The 25,236-nt window shown below is 44.6% G+C and overlaps 1 protein-coding gene across 17 annotated transcripts in view; it reads left to right on the top strand.

The window, feature by feature from the left end:
• LOC127055393 (nardilysin-like) overlaps nucleotides 1-25,236 on the top strand; it is a 123,587-nt gene that overhangs the window by 50,809 nt on the left and 47,542 nt on the right. For all 17 annotated transcript variants that reach the window (XR_007775470.1, XR_007775471.1, XM_050962300.1 and 14 more), the window contains 7 exons: nucleotides 4,302-4,406; nucleotides 4,676-4,799; nucleotides 5,430-5,516; nucleotides 6,206-6,325; nucleotides 14,092-14,143; nucleotides 19,733-19,883; nucleotides 23,183-23,310. Coding sequence is in view for 15 of the 17 variants with exons in the window: in XM_050962300.1 (XP_050818257.1) it covers nucleotides 4,302-4,406; nucleotides 4,676-4,799; nucleotides 5,430-5,516; nucleotides 6,206-6,325; nucleotides 14,092-14,143; nucleotides 19,733-19,883; nucleotides 23,183-23,310 (767 nt within the window). In the remaining 2 variants the exon portion in view is untranslated. The remainder of the gene's footprint in view (nucleotides 1-4,301; nucleotides 4,407-4,675; nucleotides 4,800-5,429; nucleotides 5,517-6,205; nucleotides 6,326-14,091; nucleotides 14,144-19,732; nucleotides 19,884-23,182; nucleotides 23,311-25,236) is intronic.

Raw genomic sequence — 25,236 nt, 5'->3', positions numbered from 1 at the left:
GTCAAGAAGTTAGGACTCCATGATAAACATGAAAAAGGCTCTTCAGCTACTTTCACAGTGGATTTAGGTTATAGGAGCAGTTCTCAACTCTCAGGAGGTCAGAGCATTTCTTCCAGAAGATATTTCTGAAGCTTCAATCTGCCAAAATGGTGGCCCATTAAAATCCTACTTGGAAAGTACAGTAGAACTCTATTTATCTGACCATCCATTATCTCTGGCTCTCCACGTCAACCAGACAACCAGCAAACACAGGTCCAGAAGGGGGCGATCACGCCTATGGCCACTAGATGGTGCAGCCGCATTGCACTTTCCCATTCTTCAGTTTATCTGGAGTTGTGATTAACCTACCTGGCCCTGGTCCCCATTAGATCGAATTAACAGGGTTCTGCTGTTTGTTCTTCCTAGGTTTCATGGGCCTTGTGTTTTCAGCCACTTGTGTTGTACTTTGTGCTCGGCTCAGAATGAGAAGTCAGCAGCATTGACTGGCATTAAATTACAGACCAACTATAGACAGCACATTCACAAGATTTGATAACCCTAAAAGATATACTGCTATATTTGACATGGACTCAGTGTGCCAGTGACCTGGGAGCGGTGTTTATCCGTCCAGTTCTGTTGAAAACAATCACTTTCGTTGCCTCCAACCAGGCATGGGGAGCACATTTCAACTAGTTAACAGTTTGAGGTAATTGGAGTACTCAGGAAAGGAGACTGCGTACAAATATCCTGGAACTGAGAAAAATTCATTGGGTTCTCACATCTTTTCTATATTGCATGCCGAATGAGGTACTGCATGCAGGCCATCACAGACAACATAACAGCAATGTATTATATTAGCTAACAGTGAGGGGCTCACTCTTCTTTGTTATGAAAGGAAGCAGTGACATTATGGGACTGGAGTATCTAGCACAACATTAGGTAGCTGTATAACTAATAGGCAGTGACAACAGTCTGGTGGCGGGTCAACAGAGCAAAGATACAATGGAACTTCATGAGTGGTTGTTAACGAAATTGGTGATAGACAAGATCTTCACCCTGTGGGGATTCCTGGACATAAATCTGATCATGATCAAACAGAATTCAAGGTGTCCCAAGTTTTGCTTGAGAGCAGGGAAAGTCAATCTACCCATATTGGACTCTTTTCTCCTGAACTCGGGGAAGTGTCTGTTCTATGCTTTTCACCCTTCCCTCTCATCCATTGTGTGATTAAGTAGATGAGACAGGATGGAGCAAGGATAATTCAGGTTGCCAACCACTGCCATGTTAACAGTGGCACTTGGACTTATACAAACCTCTCCTGGTGTTACTGAACTTACTAACTCAGCATCTGGACCCTTAATCACTGCACCTGATTGCATGGACTATAGGACTTGAATGGTCCTTGGAAAATCTTGCCCTTTAGAAGTGCAGAAATACTGCTTAACATTAGAAAACAAGCAACAATCACAGGTGGAATAGATTTGTCAAGTGAATAAGAGAGAAACATATTGATCAACACTGGCGCACTGGTACATTATATTATTGAATACTTGATATATTCAAGTCTTCCAGGTCTTTCCATTTCCTCCTTTAAAGGATATGTAGCAACTATGGTCCACTGTGCATTAACAGTTAATAACTCTATCTTGGCACAAAACAAAGTTAAGGAATTTATGAAGGGACATGCCAATATGCAACTGCCTATAAAAGACCCAAATACCATCTTGGGACCTCAGTTTAGTGCTAATGCAATTCATGAACCTCAGCTGGAAATGCTTCTCCAAGAAGAGAAAGAACTATAAGAAGGGAGAGTAGACACCCCAAATGATCTCTTCCTCTCTACTCACGGCATTCACAAGACCTGAAGCAGCACTGGACTGGGGGAGGGATCCTGACTGAAGGAGATTCATCCAGTAAGGCCACGTCCAGACTAGGGTATTAAAATCGATTTTAGATACGCAACTTCAGCTACGTGAATAACGTAGCCGAAGTCGAATTTCTAAAATCGAGGTACTCACCCGTCCAGACGGCGCGGCATCAATGTCCGCGGCTCTCCGTGTCGATTCCGGAACTCCGTTCGGGTTGATGGAGTTCCGGAATCGATGTAAGCGCCCTCGGGGATCGATACATCACGTCCAGACTAGACGCGATATATCGATCCCCGAGCAATCGATTTTAACCCGCCGATGCCGCGGGTTAGTCTGGACGTGGGCTAAGACTGCTGAAATGTGGTGAGAGAGACTTTGCTTTGAATTTACTTCAGTTGTTAAGTTAGGCATTAGATGCTTTTTATTTTTATTTTTCTTGTAATCTATTCTAACTCTTATACCCTTGCATGGTATCAAGTATCAGAGATGTAGCCGTGCTAGTCTGGATCTGTAAAAAGCGACAAAGAGTTCTGTGGCACCTTATAGACTAACAGACGTATTGGAGCATTTCCACTACATGCATCTGACGAAGTGGGTATTCACCCACGAAAGCTTATGCTCCAGTACCTCTGTTAATCTATAAGGTGCCACAGGACTCTTTGTCGTCTTATATCCTTGTTATTTGTATTCACTCAAAATCTATTCTTTTGTAGTTAATAAACTTGTTTTATCTAGACCAGAGTGTTTGGATTGAGGCATTTGGGAAACTCCATTTGGGATAGCAGGATTTGTGCATATAATTTTCTGTTAATAAAATGACAGACTTTATATGAGCTTGTATTTTCCAGGAGAGAGCTAGGCAGTATAACCCTTACATTTCTGGAGAAAGTTTGGGGCTGGGAATTTGCTGCTATTACTCTACAGTGTAATTCAAGAGTGGCTGGCTATCACACTCATACAATTTAACTGGGAGTAATTTACATGCTGGAGTCTGTGTGAGCAGCCGCGGAGTGGTAGCTTTCACAGCAAAGCAGTATAAAAGGCACCCCAGACTGGAGAACAGGACACAGCTGTTTATCAGTCCAGATTGTCCCCTGGATAATGTCACAGTTGATCAGACGCTTAATTTCATAGAGCAGTTCTACAGTCCCTGTTCAGTCAGGACTCTGAGTCCCACCTTGTTTGTGAAGTACAGCTTGCCAAACTGTGCTATGAGTGGGAATATGTAGAAGGTGGTCAAAGAAATGAAGGTTGGTTACTTGTAACTGGAGTTCTTTGAGATGAATTCTGTATATTCACACTCCTTCTCCACTTTTATTGGAGTTCTAATAGAATTCTGTGTCTGGGGAGGTTAGAAGAATGAACTGAGATGGCAAAGGGTGCCCCTTTTATAGCCTTGTCCTCAAAATGTTCAGGAACATAGAGGGGAAGAGTAGGAGGGATGCATGAATTTTCTAATGGGCACTGCTATGAGAAGGTTCCACCATCTGAGTTGCATCTTCCTGCCCATCCCATGAGTGTGACTATTCAGATTCTATCTTGAAGAACTCTGGTTACAGGTAAATAACCTTCATTTCTTTTCTCAAGGATAATGGTGAGAGAAACTGAAGCTCAGAGAGGGTCTCCATGCAAGGGGACCTAATCACTCAATTCCCTCTGATTTAAATGGAGGCGAATGTCCTCAGCACATCACAAGATCAGGCCATAAGTGAGGGAGCTGTCGTGGAGACGTGGATTGTGTGAAATAGTTGATTGTCTTGCTTGTCTCTGAAATAGTGTGGGGATTCATGCAGCAACACTGTGTTTGACAGAACTCTTTCAACATGCCCACATACTTTTTACTACCATGGCTGCACCAGTGCATTCTGGGTCTCCTCAATACTGTTTTTGAGAGCAATGCTTATAAGTAACTTCAGAAAGTAAGGCCAGTCTGAATAGTGGGATGGAGTTAGGCTAAATAATTGAATTAGTGCAGCAGTAATGATATTTTCTGGATTTCCCTCTTCACTGGTAAGAAACTATTGTAGACTTCACTGCATTAGTCACATGTGAGCTATAGCCACTTTAATAAAACAACCAAAAACCCCCCAAAGCCCATCAACAACACAGACAGCTGCTATCTGTGAATATGAGGCATATGTGTGTTCCAACCAATGGTATAGACAAGACCATAATTCTAGCGAGGCTAATATGGTTATTCTCTTTGTTTTTGTAAAAGTAGCATCAAACCTTATTATTTCTCTGTACTTAATCACTAGATAGGCAGAAGGGACCATTTTTTCATTGTTTCTTCTTGAGGAAGGCCCCTCTAATGTTGCATAATTGTTTATGAATTGCATTTAGACTCAACAACCAAAACCAAAACTTTGTAATGTAGCACACAAGCTGTACTCAGCAAAAAGTGTTAAATTTTAGTTGTCTGTTGTGTGAAACACAATTTTACTCATTTTACAGGCTGATCCAGTTGATTATGTTGAAAGTCTTTGTGAGAACATACATATATTTTGTAAGGAGGACTTTTTGACAGGCGATCAGCTTCTGCTTGAATACAAGCCTGAAGTAAGTAGCACTATAGCTTTCAATGTATATATTTGAGCTGGATACGTTATTTATTGAGGGTGTACAGGGAATTTAGGCATATTGAATCAGGTTTTCTAGATTAATTGGATCACTTTTATACTTTTCGGGTGCAGAAAACAAATTGCTTGGTTTAGGAGTTCATTTGTAGTCCTTTGTCTTCTGAACTTTCAGAGTAATTTAAAAATACAGTTGGACAGGAGTAGCTAAAGTTGCATTTTAACTGAGTTATTATGCCTTTGTCTTTATAGATCATTGCTGATGTCCTTAACCAGCTCTGCCCTGTGAGAGCAAACCTTGTTCTGTTGTCTGCTGCCAGTAAAAGAAAATGTCATCTAAAGGAGAGATGGTTTGGGACACAGTACAGTGTGGAAGGTAAAATGACCCGCTGAAGTGTTTAGAGATCTTTTAAAGTGCTCATTGAGACCATTAAAAAGGTGACAGTGCAATGTGCAACCACACAGGAGTGAGAGTGGGAGGATGAATTCTCAGCTGTGATCTTGACTTCATTATGAGTCAGTAATGGCTTGGGTGCTTTGTGCTTTGGCAACTCTCTTCTGTTTAGCATTAGCTGAGTCCAGTCCATCTGGCTTGAAGGGCAGAGTCTTTCTGATGAAGGAGAAAGAGGGATCGTAGTGAGCTTTCCTCCCCATCCCAAATAAATAATGAATGGTGATGAAAATACGTGTATTGAAGGACAAGACAAGATGACGATGTAGTAACTTGCGATGCTAATGCACGCTGTTCTGAGTTACTTTTAAATATGCTTATTGTTTCTAATCCTGCTTGAAGTGAGTTTTAAGAAGGGTGTTAAGAGGAAGGGGTGAAGGTGAGCCACAATGGCATCAGGAAAGGAGCGCCAGTTGTTCTGCAAATAGACATACAGACAGAAACATCGGAAGGAAGGTATCTAGTTCTAGGGGTAAGCAACTAGGTATTGATGCAGTGGCTACTGCCCTGTTAAATCTATCTGCTGTTAATAGACTAATTTCATGTTTTTCACAGATATTGACAAATATTGGCGTGATTTATGGGCCAGTGACTTTCCGTTAAATCAGGACTTGCACTTACCTGAAGAAAACAAATATATAGGTGAGTGAGACGCTAGTATTTGCTTGGTCTCTGTCATGTTTCTCTTCCCCATTCTGCTCAGTTTCAGAATGGGAAGTTCTGAGAAATGATCTTTTTCTTTTAAATGAATATGTGGTTTCAAACTGTTCCTTTTGAAATGGAGAGAAAATGTGGAAACATTTGTTTTTCTGAGCTTTTATTCAAGCATCCTTTAGATAAGTTTAAATTTCAGGGCGAATTTAATCTGAAAATGTCTGTTTTAAGATATTCTTAGTGCATGGACCATGTAGCCCAACAGAGCAGCCATGGTGCACTCATGAGTAGCCTGCATACAGCTATAGACCTGAGAATCTGATTTACTGAGAGAGGCCGTGTTGTTTGGTTATCCCTGTTCTTTTGGGAAGAATAACAGACTCTTATCGCAACTGGATCTGTTATCAGAAGTAAAAAGAATGAAGAACTTATCTCTTGACTGAGACTTATTAGCCTATCTGTTATTCACTTCAGGGTTGGCTCTGGATATGAGCCAAAGATCTGTTATGGGATCTAAATTCATGACCTTTAGTTCCCGAAGGCAGTGTGCTATTAAATACACTATGGTGACATAGAAAAGAGGAGAGCAGTTTGTTTACAGTTTTGCAAGTTGCACACTTATGCCAACGGTTGTGGATTTGAAATATAGTAACCCACATATTCTGTTTCTATATTAGCCACTGACTTCTCTCTGAAGGCATCTGATTGCCCTGACACGGAGCACCCAGTCAGAATTCTGAGCACACACCACGGCTGTGTGTGGTACAAGAAGGACAATAAATTCAAAATCCCCAAAGGTAACCCCCATTCGCTGGTGTATTAAACAAAATGTGCAAAACAAAGCTTTTCCTGTGCAATAGTACTGGCACCTGAATAGTACTGGCAATTTGTTTAGAATTAGGACTTGTAGCTCCTCTTTTTTTCTAAACTCCAAGCAGTACAGAACATCACTGTTGTTAAGTGCCGGTTGGCATTTCGGTTATAAACCCCCTTTTGTAAGTGTTTAACTCCTTATTGTGAGGACACGGAATGCTTTTTCCAAGCCGTGTCTGTTGGGGAGTATGCAAGTTCCTAAATGCATTTTCTTACTTCACATGTCATCGTTATTATAAGGAAGTGTGCACCTCTAACTGTCCCATTTCTTCCTTCACCACTGCAGAGGACAGAAGGGATCTACTTCTGTGCTCAGGCAGTCATCCTCCAGGGTCCAAGAAGCAGATATTCACACCTGTGTTAGCACCAACCTCAGTAAAATGCTTGAATGCCAGGTCTTTTCAACCCAAGTCTGGGCTGGGGAGCTGCCAGCATCTACTAAGACTCCTGTGCCTAAGCCAGCTATGGTGCCTCTGATTGCCTTTATGGCACCAACTAAATGGACACCTACTCTGGCCCCAAAACCTAATAAAGGGTCAGCGACATCTACTGTGGCACTAACCCATTCCATCAGGTCCAGGCACTGACTTCTTGGCCCTGGAGGATGTTTCTAAAGACCCACCTGAACAGAAGGAAAAATGTATGCACTCCAGCACTGAGTATACTCAACATAAGAGAAAGAAGAAGCACTGTGATTCTTAACTACCTGGCACTCTGACACAGGAGTCTCAGTGTCGGCAACAACAGAGCAGCATTCACAGCTTTCAGCATTGGAGGCCATGCTCCCAAGCAGGCTGGTGCGGTGTCTGAAGAAATTTCACCCACACAAGTTCCACAAACCCCTTCTGTTTCTCCAGGCCTTAGGCCTAGGCCCCTTCTCAGATTGTGGCTACTCCCTTGTACGTCAAAGACATTCCTGGTTCTGCCCCTCAGGCCTGACTGCAGAAGCCCAGGGCCTCTTTAGAGAAAACTAGTGAAAGTGCTTGAGAAGATCATATCCTCCAGGGCCACAGCTAGATCCTTTGGCCTTCCCAGCCCTCCAGTTCTTCTGAGAAGCATTCATCTTCTACTTCTGGGGGAATTCTGTGCCACTGCGCATGGGAAGAATTCATGTCCCCTGCAGATTTCTTTACTTCCCTGCAGAAGAAAGGGACAGGGAAGCAAAGGGAAGTTGCAAGAGCAGTCATGCACCACTCCCTAGCTGTGCAACTACATAATTTCAGGCACCCAGAGCAGCCGCAGAGAGGTAAATCACTGCAGGGCTGGGGAAACCCCAGCCAGTGATTCCTATCCTGAGCCGGGATCAGCTCCTAGACCCAACTCGGCTGGAGGCAGGAGAGGACAGCACTTTCTTTTCCCCTGCAAGGAGTGGCTGGGGCTGTGTGAAACCCACCCCCAGAAACCTCCCCCAGCTGCAGGAAGCTCAGCATCCTCCCCTGCTTCCTGCCCCATCACTCCTCAGCTTCAGGAGAAGGGGTCACTGTACAGGGAGCTGCTCCCCCATCCACACAACCCCCATGCATCCAGACCTCCCATACCCAGACACCCCTGCCAAGCCTCACCATGTACACCCAGAACCCCCCTAACCCTCTGTATCTGAATCCCACCCCACTGAACCTCAACCCCCACATCTGGAGCCCTCTACACCCAGGCTCCCTGCCTCCAGACCCCCATCCTGGCACCCAGCCCACCCCAAACTGAGCTCAGTGCACTCAAACCCCTATCCTGACAAGCCCCACCTCCCTGCACCACTCTGAGCCCCCACATCTAGACTCCCATGCCACTGACCACCAACTAGCTGCACCCAGACCCCCACCCCACCAAGCTCCACTTCCCCAGCACCCAGGCCCCCATGCTGAGACACCCAGACCCCTCCACTGAGCCCCAACCACCTTCATCTGGAAGCCCCTGCAGAGTTCCATTGCTCCTGCACCTGTACCCCCCCACCCAACATGCCTCTGTGCATCCAGATCCCCCCCACATCTAGACGCCCTACTGAGCTACCTGTACCCAGATTGTCCCACATGGAATCCTCTCACTCCACACCTGGATCCCCCCACACTGAGCCCCTCGACACTTGGATCCTGCTTGGTTGAGCCTGCCTATCCCACACCTGGTGCACCTGGTGCAGAGAGGCAAGGCCTCAGGGTGCTTCTGGGGCAGGCCCAGGCCCTGTGCTGTGGCAGGGTAGGGTGCAGTCTCATCACAGAGTCTGTGCCCCTGGGGTGGGGAGGCTGCAGTGTGATCTCCCACCTTTGTGCAGCTAGCGACTTGTGCTCCCTACTGCTATGCTGGAGCCTCTGCATTTATTTATTGACAAAGAATTTTGCAGAATTTTTAATTTTTTGGTGCAGAATTTTTAATTTTTTGTCGTAGAATGCCCTCAGGAGTAATCCTACTGTCAGCTTTCCAATTGCAAAACAGGATTCATTAACAACTTTTTAGGCCTACTACTTTCAAAGGAGGTTCTAATCACACCACACACAAGCCTACCGGAACAGACATCCACATTAGAAGAACAAAAACCTCCAGAATTCGTCAACACAGTTCACTTCCTCTTCCTTCAAGCAGCAGCTTGATGATATGCTCAGGAGCAAAGTGACAATCTCTAGTTTCTCATCCAGTAGCTTGCATCTGATAAGAGAAGACCATGTGTAAGCAGAATCTCTTAGCAGGAGGACTCAGAACCAGCATAAATGGTCCTCAAAAGCCTCAGTGATTTCCAAGCTTTTCAGGAAGTGGGCATATCCAAAGGTGGACCTACTTGAATCTCAGGACAATACTGTATTGCCCACTGTAATGAATGAAGACATGCAGAAACAAAGTAATGGACACCTTCCTGCTGGAGTAAAGCAAAAGGGTGCAATAAAAAATCAGGGGCAGATCAAAAGTCAGGCTGGTAGCCGCAGCATGGCTCAAACAACACTGGTGTGTAAATCTTGTTAGAGCTATACAGAGAATCATTTCTCTTTCTGTCACTATCTCAAAATCTCCTATCTCAGAGAAATGGACAAGTACTCCATCCCATTCGAGAGACAGAGACCCTCTGACAACACAGAGGATAATTTGCTGATCGTCACAGGCAGACAGTCGTGTTCAGAGAGGGTGAAAACTACACTGCTTCACTCCGGGAAAAGCTCTACTTTGAAATGCTTTGCCCATAGATGGAAAGGATTTCCCTCTTTTTTATTGAGTCAACAATTGGTCCCATCACAAGCTAGGATATTTCTGATTCTAGACGATGTGCTCCATCTAAAGTCTCATGGATTCTGCCTCTTCTTTGAGAGTCCACTTGTTATCTGTATCAGCATACCACCGGTGTGTTAAGAGAAGGCCGATTCTTTTCACACACTATAGTTGCTAGATTCTTAAAGGGACTTGATAATACATTTCCTCCTACAAGGGAACCTCACCCTTCCTGGGACTTTTTATTATGTACTATTTGTGTTACCATAGTGCCTATGAGCCATTGCAATATCAGGATCCCATTGTGCTAGGTGCTGTACAATGACAGAACAAAAATCTTACAATCTAAGTATAAGAGAAGAGACAACAGATGGATATAGACAAATGGGTGAGTATAAGGCAATATCAAAAATTCAAGGAAGTCCTCAAGTTAACAGTAAGAGATTGTTGTCAACTGCTGGGACACACGTCATCTTGAGACTCTGCAGTCCAGCATGCCAGATTATACCTCTGAGATCTACATGGATGGCTTTGAACAGTTTACAAACCAAATCAACACATACTAGGCAGGTTACTGTCATTTCCCCAATGTGTTCTACAGTCATTCAGCTGATGAAAGGAACTGATCAAACCCCACACAGCCGTTCCATTCTTGCAGATTCCCCTACTACAATGATAACATCAAATGCTTAACTTTAAGATTATGGGCACATCTGGGAACTCAGTGTACAGGGAAAATGCCTAAAGATGAGTGTCACCGTATTTGGGGAGATCTCCCTGGCACCCAGCCCATGATACCTCCAGGTTCTGCTCCTCATCCCAGTACCGGTCTCAAAGCGTGAGGCATGGATCACTGGTCTTCCATTGTGGATCTGCCAAGTGCCGGCGGTCACCAAGGTCCCCATGGAGGCGCACATCATGCTTGGACCAGTCCTCCTGTAGGTGTGACTGCAGTTATCACCAGGCATGGAGTTGCCGTTCCAGTGGATCCTGGTCACCGGGTAGCAATTGCTCTGGACATGGCTCTGGTATGGAGCAAGGCTCCACATCGATGGGGCAGACTCCCAGACCCTCGGTGCTGCCTGCATCATTGGTACCAAAACCTGCCGAGTGGCCGGTCCTGTGGTACCCTTGGAACCTGTGAGGGTTCACCCAGCAATCCCAGCCTGCCCACTTGGTGTCAGACGCCTCGGGCAGGCTGGTGGCCTTGACTACCCAACTCCCTCCAGTGCTTGAGGCCCCAGAGGATAAGACCACGCAAGTCCATGTGGACCAAAGGGAACAGCCTGCTGGACCACCAATGGCTACCATGGAACCAGTGGTATTGGCCTCCTCCTCCCCGTCACCGGCTGAGGCCATCATGGAGCCCCCTCACCTGGTTCCTCAGGATGACGCTAAGGCGCACCTGGAGCAGTTGAAGAGGGTCACATCCAACCTTAGCCTGCAGGCGGAGGAGTTGGACGAGCAAGCGGACTCCCTGTTCAATGTCCTCTCCTCCACAGCCCCTGCTAGGGTGGCTCTTCCCCTTCACGAAGGGGTATTGAAGATACTCTTCTCTCTGCCCCCCATTTCCAAATGGGCAGAGTGTAAGTACTTTGTCCTAACTAAGTGGCATTAATACCTTTACTCCCATCCTGACCCAAATTCACTGGTGGTCGAGGCAGTTAATCACAGGGAATGTCAGGGGCAACCCGGAGCTGCCCCCAAAAATAAGGACTCCAGGAGATTGGATTTGTTCTGAAAGAAGGTTCCCATAAAGAATTCCGGGCGATCCTTGATGAGGGGACAGCTGCTGCCAGGGCGGCCCTTCAAGTGGTGTCTGACATGGCAGACTCCTCCGTCTGCACCATGGCGTCTGCCATCTCTGTGCTGCGAGCATCCCGGCTGCTCCTCTCCTGGTTGTCCTCTGAGGTTCAGCAGTCAATTTAGGACCTCTCCTTCGATGGCCAGGCCCTGTTTGCAGAGCAGACAGACAAAAAATTACATGGGCTTAAGGACTCCCGAACCACCCTGAAAGCCCTGGGGCTCTACGTTCCGGGCCCGGCACGTAAGCAGTTCAAACTGCAACTACCTCAGGGGCAAGGGAGCCAGCCCTGGCAAGATCTGCTGCACAAAAACCCCAAGGACTATAGACAGCGCATGAGCCACCCGCCCCCACCCTCTGCCCAGTCAGGCTCGACCCACTCTAAGCAAGGAGCTAAAAAGTCATTCTGAGGGTGCGCCTGAGAGTGACCACCCAGTCTAGTCTCTGGATGCGATTTTTCCCAGTTTTTTGCAACTGCCTTTCCTTTTTCCTCCCAGCATGGTTGGCGATAACTTTGGACCACTGGGTCCTCAGTACGGTGGTGCACAGCTACACCCTCCAATTTATTTCCACACACACACCCATGCCTCTCCCCGTCCATCTTCAGGGACCCTTCTCACGAGAGGTTCAGGGGCTCTTACAGCTGGGGTGGTGGAGGAGGTTTCTATTCCTGGTATTTTCTGATCCCAAGGGTCTGAGGCCAAGGGTTGTCTGCGTCCCATCCTGGACCTGTGAGACCTCAACAGATACCTAAAGAAGCTAAAGTTTTGCATTGTCTCCCAGGCCTCCATTATCCCATCCCTGGATCCAGGAGTGGCGCTACTGATGCTACTGATGCTACCCTCGACCTGAAAGACGTATGCTTTCATGTAGCAATATTCCCAGGACTCAGCCACTTTCTCTGTTTTATGGTGGGTTTGGCCCACTACTAGTTTGCAGTCCTTCCGTTTGGCCTGGCTAAGGATGTTTACCATGTGCATGGTGGTAGTCACAGCCTACCTCAGGTGTTGGGGTATCCAGATTTACCCGTACCTTGATGGCTGGCCAGTCAAAGGCAGCTCCAAGGCTCATGTCCAATGCAACGTCAGTGTACTACAAGTCACATGCCTCTCCTTGGGACTATTGGTTGTCCACATTAGTTCCAGTTCAAAGGACAGAAGTCATTGGGGTCGTGCTTGATTGCACCTACTAGGCCACATGGCAGCTTGCACATACGTGGTCCGCCATGCCAGGCTCCGCGTGTGGCCCCTACAGCAATGGCTGGTGTCAACCTATTCCCAATCCAGGGACCACCTGAAAAGGATCGTCACCATTCCCCTGATGATTCTCATCTCGCTGCAGTGTTGGACCAATCGTGAGAAGGTCCTGGAAGGAGTCCCGTTCGACTGTTTCGCTCCATCTGTTGAGCTATAAGACCGTTTGGGCCTTATTTCACCAAATATAAAATGTAGATGACACTTATCTTCCTCACAGGATTGTTGTGAGGTGTAGCCCATTAATGTTTGTAAAGAGATTGGAGAATGCTGAATGGTAAGAGCTACAGAAGTATAGATTGTTAAAAATAATGTACCTCTAATACAGTGACATTATAGCTGATGCTACTGTTTTTTTCTTATTAGTACAGGAGAATCTGCAGTATCTCTGGCCACGTCCAGACTAGAATTAAAATCGATTTTAGATACGCAACTTCAGCTACGGGAATAACGTAGCTGAAGTCGAATTTCTAAAATCGAGGTACTCACCAGTCTGGACGGCGCGGCATCGATGTCCGCGGCTCTCCGCGTCGATTCCGGAACTCCGTTCGGATTGATGGAGTTCTGGAATCGATGTAAGCGCGCTCGGGGATCGATACACCGCGTCCAGACTAGACGCGATATATCGATCCCCGAGCAATCGATTTTAACCCGCCGATGCCGCGGGTTAGTCTGGACGAGGGCTCTGATACCACTGTTTAATAATTGCTTGACAGGTGTTGCTTCTTCTAATGGAATAACTGAGGGCAGAATTTGGCACCAAAAGCATCGTACAGGTGACAGTGCCTGAGAGGGAAAGAACTAACCTTGAGTTTGGAGGCCTTGTAGTTTTAAAAAACCGAAACCAAACCAACTTCTCTTTTTCCCCTGTAAACTGAGGAAATGTGATCTGGAATCGTTGAGAGCCAGTAAACATTAAACTGTTTCTATTTTTGATGTTCTGCTCAGAAACATGACTCATTTTAATTTTTAGTGAGAAACTTTTTAAAGTAGAGTATGTATAATTATAGGGTTTTTTTGTTGTACAGCATCTTTAGGTTGTTTTAGAAAGAAAAGTGTAAAATTAATTTATGTAAGCAAACATGCAAAGATACAGTACTTGCCCTGAGTAATTTTATCCTGTGTAAGAACTATAGCTGTTGTCACCAAAAATGTGTGTTCCTTAAGTATCCTGTATTATAAAGCAATATTTTGCAAGGTGAAATACAACTTTATGCTTTTCTTTAAATCTTCAGTTAAAAAGATTATATTGAGTAAGTGTTGGAGGGCTAAAATTTCTATGGTGATAACTTAATACAGATAAAAATACCATCTCTGAATAACCATTTATATGTAGTTCATAGAAAATTAACTGGAGATAAGAAATGGTTTGGAGAAAGAAATATTTACATGTTTGAAGCTGCCATTGTTTCTACAGTTGCTCATGTCAACCTTTTTCAAATTTCAGCTTACATACGTTTCCATCTGATCTCCCCACTGATACAGCAGTCTGCAAAGAGGTAAAGTTTTATCTTTCTCTTATCTGTCTTAGCCCACGTCCACACTACAGGGTAAAATCGATGTTAATAAAATCGATTTTATAAAGCAGGCTTTATAAAATCGATTTTGCGCGTCCACACTAGGGCTACTTACATCGATGTTGAGCGTCCATGTTCCCTGGCGTCCATCTTTTCCCTGAGCGTTGCACTCTGGGTACCTATCCCACAGTTCCTGCACGGGTCCCTGCCCTTTGGAATTATGGGTTACTAGCCCAGTGCATGATGGGATCAAAGTCCCCGTCCTGGGTGGTTCTGGGTACAGCCCCCCCCCCTTCCTGTAAACGGCACACAGTCAGTTCGCGCTGTTTTTACTGGCTGCAGTGAGGGAAACGCCATTTTGCAGCAAGCATGGATCCAGGTCTGCTCTTGTCCTTGATCGCTAATGCTGTAAATAATTCACGCATTCTCGTTCTATCACTGCTGACCCATGATGCAGAAATGCAAGAGAGAATGCTTGAATGCGGGGACGACAGCGATGACGAACTGGAGAACGAGTTTTCTGACTCCCCGGGCCCCTGCACGTTGGAGCTCCTGACGGTTACGGGTGAGGTTCTACCCGTTCCGCGCCGCTTTTGGGCACGGGAAACAAGCACTGACTGGTGGGACCGCATAGTCCTGCAGGTGTGGGACGATTCGCAGTGGCTGCGGAACTTTCGCATGCGTAAGAGCACTTTCTTTGAACTTTGTGACTCGCTTTCTCCTGTCCTGAAGCGGCATAATACCAGGATGAGAGCAGCCCTCACAGTGGAAAAGCGAGTGGCAATAGCCATATGGAAGCTTGCAACGCCAGACAGCTACCGGTCAGTCGGTAATCAATTTGGAGTGGGCAAATCTACTGTGGGGGCTGCTGTGCTGGAAGTATCCAAAGCAATCATTAAGCTGCTGCTTCGAAAGGTTGTGACTCTGGGAAACGTGCAGGCCATTGTGGATGGCTTTGCTGCAATGGGATTCCCTAACTGTGGGGGGGCCATAGATGGAACCCACATCCCTATTTTGGCACCGGAACACCAGGGTGCCCAGTACATTAACCGCAAGGGGTACTTTTCGATGGTTCTGCAAGCCCTGGTGGATCACAAGGGACGTTTCACCAACATCCACGTGGGATGGCCAGGAAGGGTTCACGACGCACGTGTCTTCAGGAGCACTACACTGTTTAAACGGCTGCAGCAAGGGACCTACTTCCCTGATCAGAGAATAACAGTTGGAGATGTCCAAATGCCTATTGTTATCCTTGGGGACCCAGCCTACCCCTTGATGCCCTGGCTAATGAAGCCATACACAGGCAGCCTTGACAGTGCTCAGGAGTTGTTTAATTACAGGCTGAGCAAGTGCAGAATGGTGGTAGAATGTGCATTTGGCAGGCTTAAGGCGAGATGGCGAACGCTTCTTACTCGCTCAGATCTTAGCCAAACCAATATCCCCTTTGTCATTGCTGCTTGCTGTGTGCTCCACAATCTCTGTGAGAGCAAAGGGGAGGCCTTTATAGCGGGGTGGGAGACTGAGGTAAACCACCTGGCCGCTGATTATGCGCAGCCGGACACCAGGGCAATTAGAAGATCTCACCAGGATGCTGTGCGCATCAGAGAAGCACTGAAAAGTAGCTTCCTCATGGGCCAGGGTACAGTTTGAATGCTGATTTTCCTTTCAATTGATTGCTGCCCTCCCCGTCTATGCGGTGTTGCTGCTGCAAGATACTTTGCCTGCAGCATTCCTCAATTGCTTGCTTAGGTTACTTGCAAGAGCTGTCCATTGGAAAACATATACTTCTGTATTTCCCAATTATTACCTACCTCCACCATTAGCTGCTTCCGTCTGCTGCTAGGCACAGTACCTGCAACCTTCCTTAACTGCTTTTTTATTGAAAATAAAGTTACTACTATTTGTTACAAGAATTGTGTTCTTTATTTAAAATCAGACCCTTTCATCAATCAAGCATAATGTTTGTTGTTACAATACTGTGCATGAAATTTCATAACTCATTGTTCTATGGGGGACGGAGCGAGGGAGGTTTGGAGGAAGGGGGAGGGAGGTTTGAAAGAAGAAAGTGCATCAGAGAAGACAGAACAAGAATTCTCATGGACCAGGTTACGGTATGGCTGCTTTCTTTGTTTTCCCTGTATTGCCCATATCCCCAATTGTCAAATCCTGATGCTGATAACTAGCTTCCGTGCAGCTTTCCAAAGCTGCTTGCTTTAGTTCATTACCAATCTACAGTCACACTGACTTAATAGCATGACCTGAGAGTAAAAAATAGGCAAAGGTGCCATGGTAGAAGTTTGGATCATTAGAGGAGGGAAAAAACAGGACACAAAGGGCTTTTCAATCTAATGAAAGCCTTCTGGTTGGAGTGTCCGCAGCGGTGGAGGGGGCTGGTGCAGAGAGCCTTCCCCCACGCGTTCTTACACGCCTGGTTCTGGAAGGTGTGGGACAGGGTGAGTACTGAGGGAGGTTATACACGGGCTGTAGGGGCATTCTGAAACCACGGAGCTCTTGCAGCATATCGCGGAGGATGTCAGTCTGATCACGAAGAAGATCCAGAGTTGCTGCTTGCCAGCGCTGATCTTCCTGCCACCTGACATCATTTTTGGCGTCCCTCCTGTCTTCGCGTTGGTCCCTCCTGTCTTCGCGTTGGTCCCTCCTGTCTTCGCGTTCACTGGCAGCCTCCCTGTACTTTGCGACCAATTGCTTCCATTCTCCCTGCTGAGCTCTCTCTGTACGGGTTACTGCCATAATTTCGGTGAACATGTCCTCACGCGTCCTCCTTTTCCTCAGTCTTCTTATGATACCCCCCCCCACGTAGATGAGAAGCGAGAGGGAGGCTGGAGAAATGTGCAGCTGTGTGTGGGGGGGTGGGGTTTGGAAAGAGTGATAAAAGAATCATAAGAGACACATTTCACACAACCATGCATACAGTCTCTCCCCTCACTGACCTGTGCCTGTTACCGAACCTTGAACATTTTACTTTACCAAAAGGTCACCTTATGATTCCTTTAATACTTATTGCTTGTGGCTGAGGACAGAGAGTTCTGCTCAGACGCAGGTCAGGGGAGCACACAGACCATGTCCGGAGAAAATGGTAAGTTAATAATGGCTAGTAATCCCTGTAGTAGATTGTACTGGTAATCAAGCTACTCTCCTTCCCTGGTTTGCTCTCGCGTTCCCCAAACCACCCAGCAAACCGCAGGCAAGGAGCCCTGCTTGTTCGGGGAACGCGAGAGCAAAGCAGGGAAGAAGAGTAGCTTCCCGCGGTTTGCTCTCGCGTTCCCCGAACCACCCAGCAAACCGCAGGCAAGGAGCCCTGCTTGTTCGGGGAACGCGAGAGCAAAGCAGGGAAGAAGAGTAGCTTCCCGCGGTTTGCTCTCGCGTTCCCCGAACCACCCAGCAAACCGCAGGCAAGGAGCCCTGCTTGTTCGGGGAACGCGAGAGCAAAGCAGGGAAGAAGAGTAGCTTCCCGCGGTTTGCTCTCGCGTTCCCCGAACCACCCAGCAAACCGCAGGCAAGGAGCCCTGCTTGTTCGGGGAACGCGAGAGCAAAGCAGGGAAGAAGAGTAGCTTCCCGCGGTTTGCTCTCGCGGTCCCCGAACAAGCAGGATGAATCCGCCCTGTAACAATGGAGACTTTTCTAAAAACCACCTCATGGGTCACTGTTTTAGGAAAGGTTTTTAATCTACTTGGTCAGTGACTCTAAGTACAGGTAGTGATTTGAAGCACCCAGTAAAAAAGGCTTACATTAAACTGAAGCTTTTAGTAAAAAAAATTACACTCACCAGAGGATGGTCCCTCAGCTTCATTTTCTGGAGTACTGCCTTGAGATGGCTGGCAGGGAACCTCAGTAAGGGTGAGGAAAAGATCCTGGCTGTTTGGGGGGATAAAATGCTCTGTGCTCTCTGCTGGAGCCTCCTCCTCTTGGTCCTCATCATACTGATCATCGCCATCAAATAAATCTTCCGTAGTTGCAGGAATCACAACGCCCACCTCTGAATCAACAGACAAGGGGGGGTTCGTCGTTGCGCTGTTCCCCAATATTGCGTTAAGCTCGTCGTAGAACCGGCATGTTTTGGGGGCAGAGCCTGACCTGCCCTTTGCTGCTTTGGTCTTCTGATACGCCTGTCTGAGCTCTTTCACTTTCACTCGGCACTGTAACGAGTCCCTGGTATGTCCCCTCTCCCGCATGGCATTAGAAATTTTTTCAAAGGTTTTCTCATTTCGTCTGCTCGAGCGCAGTTCTGAAAGCACTGACTCTTCTCCCCATACAGCTATCAGATCGAGTAACTCCTGTGTGCTCCATGCTGGAGCTCTTTTCCTATTTTCAGGAGACTGCATTCTTCTCTCTGCTGCTGAGAGCTCCACGCTGTGCAAGCAGGAAATGGAATTTCAAACTTCCCGGGGCTTTTCCTGTTTACCTGGCCAGCAGAAGAGTACCTTTACCTGTGTAGAGCGGCCACTAGAGCACTGTGGGATACGTCCCGGAGGCCATTAACTTCGATGGCCGTCCACACTATCATAAAATCGATTTTAAAAAATCGATTTTGGGGTTACTCCTCTCGTTTTGATGGAGTTCCAAAATCGATTTTAGGGACCCTTAAAATCGATTTTATGCACTCTGTAGTGTGGACGGTTACAGCTTTAAATCGATTTAGAGCTCTTAAAATCGATTTAAAGCTCTAGTCTGGACCTGGCCTTACAGAACAAGATACAATTATAATTGTAGTACAGTATTAGCAGTTAAAATTCCTCTGCAGGTGAAAAAAAAAACCACATAGACCTTCCTTTGAATGAAACAAACTTCAGGATCATAGAAATCACAGAAATGTAGGGCTGGAAGGGACCTCAAGAGGTCATCTCGTCCATCCCCGGTGCTGAGGCAGGATTAAGTATACCTAGATCATACCTGACAGGTGTTTGTCTAATCTGTAGGTCATGTTTTCTAAACCTACATTTTTGTTCTCCTCCTCTGGATTCTATAATTCTGTACATATTAATTCTCCATTATAGCACTTCCAATGCTAAATAAAACTGTGAGTCTCCCAGATGCCTTTACATAAATAGCATTAACACATAATTTTCTATATTAACACCTCAATATTCAACAAACACATTTTACTGAAAGCTGTCATGTTGCCTTAAAAAATCCATTATTTATACCTGTTAGGTTTTAACCCACATATACTGCAGTAGTCGAGTTGATTGTTATACTATCCTGAAATTCTTTGTAATTTGAATAAGTTTTTCTTTTGATCTAAAAATATTTTAAATTGAATCCCCCAAAAAACTGCTAAGTAGTTTTGTGTGCCTGCTGAATAAAGAGAAATATAGAACCCTGTGTTTCAGGTTTTTGCTTTGCCCAGGGGGAAAAATCTCTGTAGAAAAATAAATGTTTTTGTACTGTGTTTTACATTCTAAATTTTAAATGTTTTTAGCTGCCCAGTGAAATAATTTATTTCTATTGGACACTTTTTTTATCTGTATACTCTCAAACCTATTGACTTTAAGGCTGTTTCTTTTCACTTTCCCTTATTAATTCCCACCCTTACTTTCCTCATTCATACAGTGTGGTACTTCTTGAGACTTTTGTAAATATCCTTTCTCACAACCTTGCTGAACCAGCATATGAAGCTGATGTTGCTCAGTTGGAATATAAAGTGGTATCTGGAGAGCATGGTTTGGTAATTCGAGTGAAAGGATTCAATCATAAACTACCTGTAAGTACTATTGCTATGTCCTCCTTCCTACAGACCAACTAGCCTTTTGCTGAATGTCACTTTCTAAACAACTCTTTGGTGCATTGGGGCATGAAAATCCAGTTAAAAGAATCTGAAAGTAACAAAATCTGGCATGCTTTATTTTATCTTAATCAAAGTTTTAAAAAAGATTATTTTTCAATTATATGGAGTGATTAAGATATCTTTGTCATGTAATAGCAAACTAACAATGAATCAGGAAGTTGCCATCTTTGCTCTCTGAGATATAGGGAGCTTGAAACAGAAGAAGGGAGGCTGAGCATGTGAACACAATAAAGAGACAGGAGTATTTTAAATGTTTTGTAAGGAAAGTTGTCATTTTGAAAGGTGCCTCAGAGTGGTTTAATATTTATGTACCATACCAAATAACAGAAAATATGATGTAGACATTAAACTTCTACCTTCTTTATTGTATGCATTTGCGCGCACACACACACTCAGCTTTCCTTAAAAATATTTGAATGTTTGTTTATTTAATAGATATGTGATTATATCCCATTATGTAATGCCTTAGAACTCTTATTGAAAAGATATATACTTTGTGTTTTTCAAATAGCTACGTATGCAGATGTGAAGAACTTTAACTTCTAATTTTCTTCACTTTAAAGCACTGGATATGTGGAGTTATAAACAACCTTAATTATAATTTAAGTTTTCATAGCTTTTTGTAAATACTGACCATGTCTTTCTGTGATGTGTGTGTAAATGTAATTGTATTAATATCTTTTGGGATGAGATTTTTTTTAAAAGGTATGTGCCCACTGATAAGGTCTGAGGCCATGGGGATTTGGGGCAGAAAATTAGAAGGGGTGACTCCACTAGGAGGACTGCAGTAGGAGCACGGCTGGTGCACTCTGCAGACAGCTGTGGCTTCTGCTTAGCCACTCCAGACAAAGATGGACAAGATGCAAGTTCCCCCCTGACTGTAGGAGTGTCCTAGAGACTAAGGCAAATGGTAAGGGGGATCTGTGGGGAGGTATAGATACCTCATGTCATGTGAAGTTGGAGTGGGAGGCAAAGAATGCAACATAGAAGAGAGCAAGAAGGGTGAGCTACCATCAGGAGAGGGAGCAGATCTGGGTCAAGGGAGGAGTATGGTGGTGCATTGGCTGGTGAGCAACAGGCAATGCCTGGTAAGCTGCACGGGCAACAGCCTTGATGGGCATATCAGTTGCTGGCTGCTGCTGATTTGCTCAATATGACAGGGTTCCCTAGCCACATGAAGAATCTTTGATGTAGGATGAACTCCACCAACCGGTGGTGTAGAAGACCAGTTGCAAACGCAGCCGCTGATGACAGGATCCTTACATATTGAAAAAATTATTTTCTTGGTAATGTTAACAGTAGTTTCAGCTCCCATGATTTTTTTTTTTTGGGTGCATGATGGGATTTCACAAGGTGCTCGAGTTTGGCTTGTGATAACCTCCAGCCCTCTCAGGAAGTTCAGCCTGCCAAAAGCTGACAGAATCTCTTCCCTCCACTTGCCGTTCTCACAGGAATGGAGGAGGGAGCAAAGAGTCCAGCAGCTCAGTGCAGTTCTGCTCCCTCCTTCCTGGTCCATTCTGCCTGCCCTTCTCACCGGAGGGGAGGAGAAGAAGGGAGCAAAGAGCCCAGCAACTTAGGGCAGCTCTGGCTCCTCCCCTTCCCCCTCTCCCGCCACTGCACCCTGCCTGGGAAGGGCAGAAGGGGGTAAAGAACCCTGGAGCTTGCCCCCCTTCGTCTGCAAAGGGGAAGATGGAACCTTGCTACAGCCTCCCCCCCCCCAGGCCTGGGAGAGAAGGGTGAAAACCCTAGGAAGAGCAAAGGTGGTGGTGGGCAATGGGTTGTGGTGGCTGGGCTGAACTGAGGAGGCTGGGGACTGATGTGGGGGCTGAACTTGGTGGGAACAGAACTAATGGGGCGATGGGGGAAAGGATTAATTGCTGGGCAGGGGATGGGTGGATGTGGGGTGAGAGCTCCTGCAGCAGGGGCCAAAATCACCTTACCCTATACATTTGCAACAGTGGGCAACGCTAATTCTCTCTCTTACATACACACACTCGCTGTAGCTGAGGTCTACCCTGTCATGAGTAATTAATATGTGAAGGGAGGCCTTTTTTCAGGGTAGAGTTTGAATGGTAAACAGATCATTAGGCTGAAAACAGAATGTAATGAATAAGATCAGTAACTAGGTTAGTAGGCTAAGACGACAGAATATCTGAGCCAGCAAGGTAAGAGGGAGAACACCTGGGAAACCATTTACTAACAGTGGAAAAGATAAGTTGGGAATGTAGAGAGAAGGTAAAGAATAGTTCGGGTGTGGAGAATGTATTACAGAGCATGCTGCACATGGATTGGTTCCTGAACAGTATGCAAGTCAATCCCCAAATGTGTGATGCAATGTAATGTGTAAATGTATATAAAGAAAGAGGTTTTCGGTGTAACACTGAATGCTTGGTACACCCTATATCCATCCTGTACACTTGACTCTGATCAACTCAGTGTAGCTTTGCTGTACGCCAAATAAAGGAACCTGACTGATGAAAACTGGAGTCAAACTAAGTTTTTTGGATCTCAGAGAACTGGATGAAGTGTTCTCCCAGAACTGAACAAGATGTTTTGGATAAACTGAGTGGAAAAGGTCTTGAAGGGAAAATGCATTCATGCATGTGCGCAAATGGCAGGGGAAATTCAAAACTCAAAGGACAGACCTAAAAAACACAATGTAATCTTCTTTTAAAAACTCAGGATTTTTTGAGCCAATCTCATGATTTTTGTGTGTCTGTCTCATGAGTTTTGATTTCCTTGAAGTTGGCAATACTGCATTAATTCACCTAAATTACAAACGCAGCAGTCAAAATATTTGTGCAGTGTGGGTGAGTTTGACACTAGGAGAACCTTAACTTTCATTTTCTGAGTTTTATGCATTTAATTTATAACATTGCAATAAAAAAACTGCATTTTACATTATTAAAAATTAGCTATATAAGAAATAGTTAATTTTCTTTTAACTGATTTAACAAAATTCTTCCTTGATCTGAATGCTATGAGCATGAGATGTCCTGGCAATTGGTAGCTTATTCTTAACCAATTAATGTATTTATTCAGGACCTTATTAGAATGTTTAATAGATCTACACAGTGCAGTTTATGTTGATCCATGGATTATTAGATGAGTCTCCTTTTTATATAAGATATAATTCAAAATAATCCTCTTTGGCAGAAAATATTCTTCTGTTTGGTAAAAATCATTCAGAAAACTATATTTTATTTTCTTTCCAGCTGCTATTTCAGCTCATCATTGACCAGTTGTCTGACTTCAGTTTTACTCCAGCGATTTTTGAGATGATAACAGAGCAGCTAAAGAAGACTTACTTTAATATTCTGATCAAGCCAGAGATGCTGGCCAAGTGAGTGTCTGTGAGAAGGCTAATTATATAGACTGGTTGTAGGGTGGAGGTACACACAGCGTGGAATCTCCTCTGCATTAACTGTATTGTCATTGTAGCAGCTGCAGATATTTACTTTCTTCCAATCACAAATTACTATGCAGTATTTTGCACTGTCTCAGTGAATAAAGTGAATCTCTGCATAATATTTAAATACTTAGAGCACAATACTTAAATTGTCGCCTACTTCTGCTTTGTAATACGTGTCTGGTGCTAATAATCAAATGCCAAAATATGGATATTTACTCATTGTAGATAAGGCTATGTATTGGGCAGATTACAAAGTAATTACTATACACCAGGGTAAAGGAAGAGAGAGTGTTACTGGTTTGGAAGGGATGTGTGAACTATTTTCTGGATTTCTCAGTGACACACTGAGGGCTTGGCTGAAGAGTGTTGGAAATCTATTTTTTTATGCTTATGGGAGTTATATAAAAAGCTGGAACTGATTAACTGGCAGGAGGAAAAATAATTCTTACAATAAAAGTCTAATAAACATTGATACTATTTTTGTAAACTGCTACTGCCAAAACTCTTGATATGCATGAGACGATGGTGTAGGACGCACGTGTTAAGGTTTATTAGGAACATTTTGGAAAAGGAAGAGCTTATACAGGAAGGATGGATTCCATCTAAACCAAAATGGAACTTGTCAGATTGCTGACAAGTAAAATTAAAAAGATTGTAGAGGAGTTTTAAAACTAAGGGCTGGGAGAAAGCCAGCAATTGTGGAGGAGCACGTGGTTCAGAAAGAGACATCGTTTAAGGGAGGATTTATTAATGGGGATTCTCTATTTCCTAGTAAGAAGGTGAAGATGGAAGTTGATAAAGTACAGGTAGGAACTGAAGAGAAACAGTGAAATGACAGAGTTTCATTCAATTATATCACATAGTGGTAGACAGCTAAAATTTTGTAACTGCTTGTATGCAAATGCTAGAAGGCTAAATACTAAGATTGCTGAACTTGAGTGCCCTGTATTAAATGAGTATATTGATATAATTGTCATCACAGAAACTTGGAGGAATGATGATAATCAATGGGACATGGTAATACCACGGCACAAAATATATAGGAATGACAGAATGGGTTGTGCTGGTTAGGGAGTGGCACTATATGTGAAAGAAAGGGTAGAGTCAAATATAATAAAAATCTTCAGTGAATCAAAGTGTACCATGGAATCTGTATGGGTAGAAATTCCATACTTGAATAATAAAAATATAGCAATATGAATATACTACTGGCTACCTGACCAGGATAGTGATTGTGAAATGCTCAGGGAGATAAGAAAAACTATAAAAATAGAAAACTCAATAATAATGTGGGATTTTAAGTATCCTCATCTTGTCTGGGTACATATGACCTCTGGATGAGATGCAGAAATAAAGCTTCTTGACACCATAAATAACTGCTTCTTGGAGCAGATAGTTCTGGAACCCACAAGGGGAGAGGCAATTTTTGATTTAGTTCTAAGTGGCACACAGGATCTGGTCCAAGAGGTGAATATAGCTAAACCTCTTGGTAATAGCAACTATAGTGGAATTAAATTTAACATTTGTGTATGGGGGAAAATGCCAAAGAAACCCACCACAGTATCATTTAACTTCAGAAAGGGGAACTTTATAGAAATGAGAAAGCTAGTTAAATGGAAATTGAAAGGTACAGTCACAAAAGTAAAAACACCATAATAGAGGCTCATGTATACCCCACACTGAAAAACATAGTAAAAGGACCAAAAAAGTGCTGCCATGGCTAAACAAGAAAGTAAAAGAAGCGGTTAGAGGCCAAAAGGCATCCCTTAAAAACTGGAAGTTAAATCCTACTGAGGAAAATAAAAAGGAGCATAAATTCTCACAGATCAAGTGTAAACATACAGTTAGGCAGGCCAA

This window comes from Gopherus flavomarginatus, chromosome 7, assembly GCF_025201925.1.
Source record: "Gopherus flavomarginatus isolate rGopFla2 chromosome 7, rGopFla2.mat.asm, whole genome shotgun sequence".
NCBI lineage: Eukaryota > Metazoa > Chordata > Testudines > Testudinidae > Gopherus > Gopherus flavomarginatus.
This window is presented reverse-complemented; position numbering and strand designations above follow the sequence as displayed.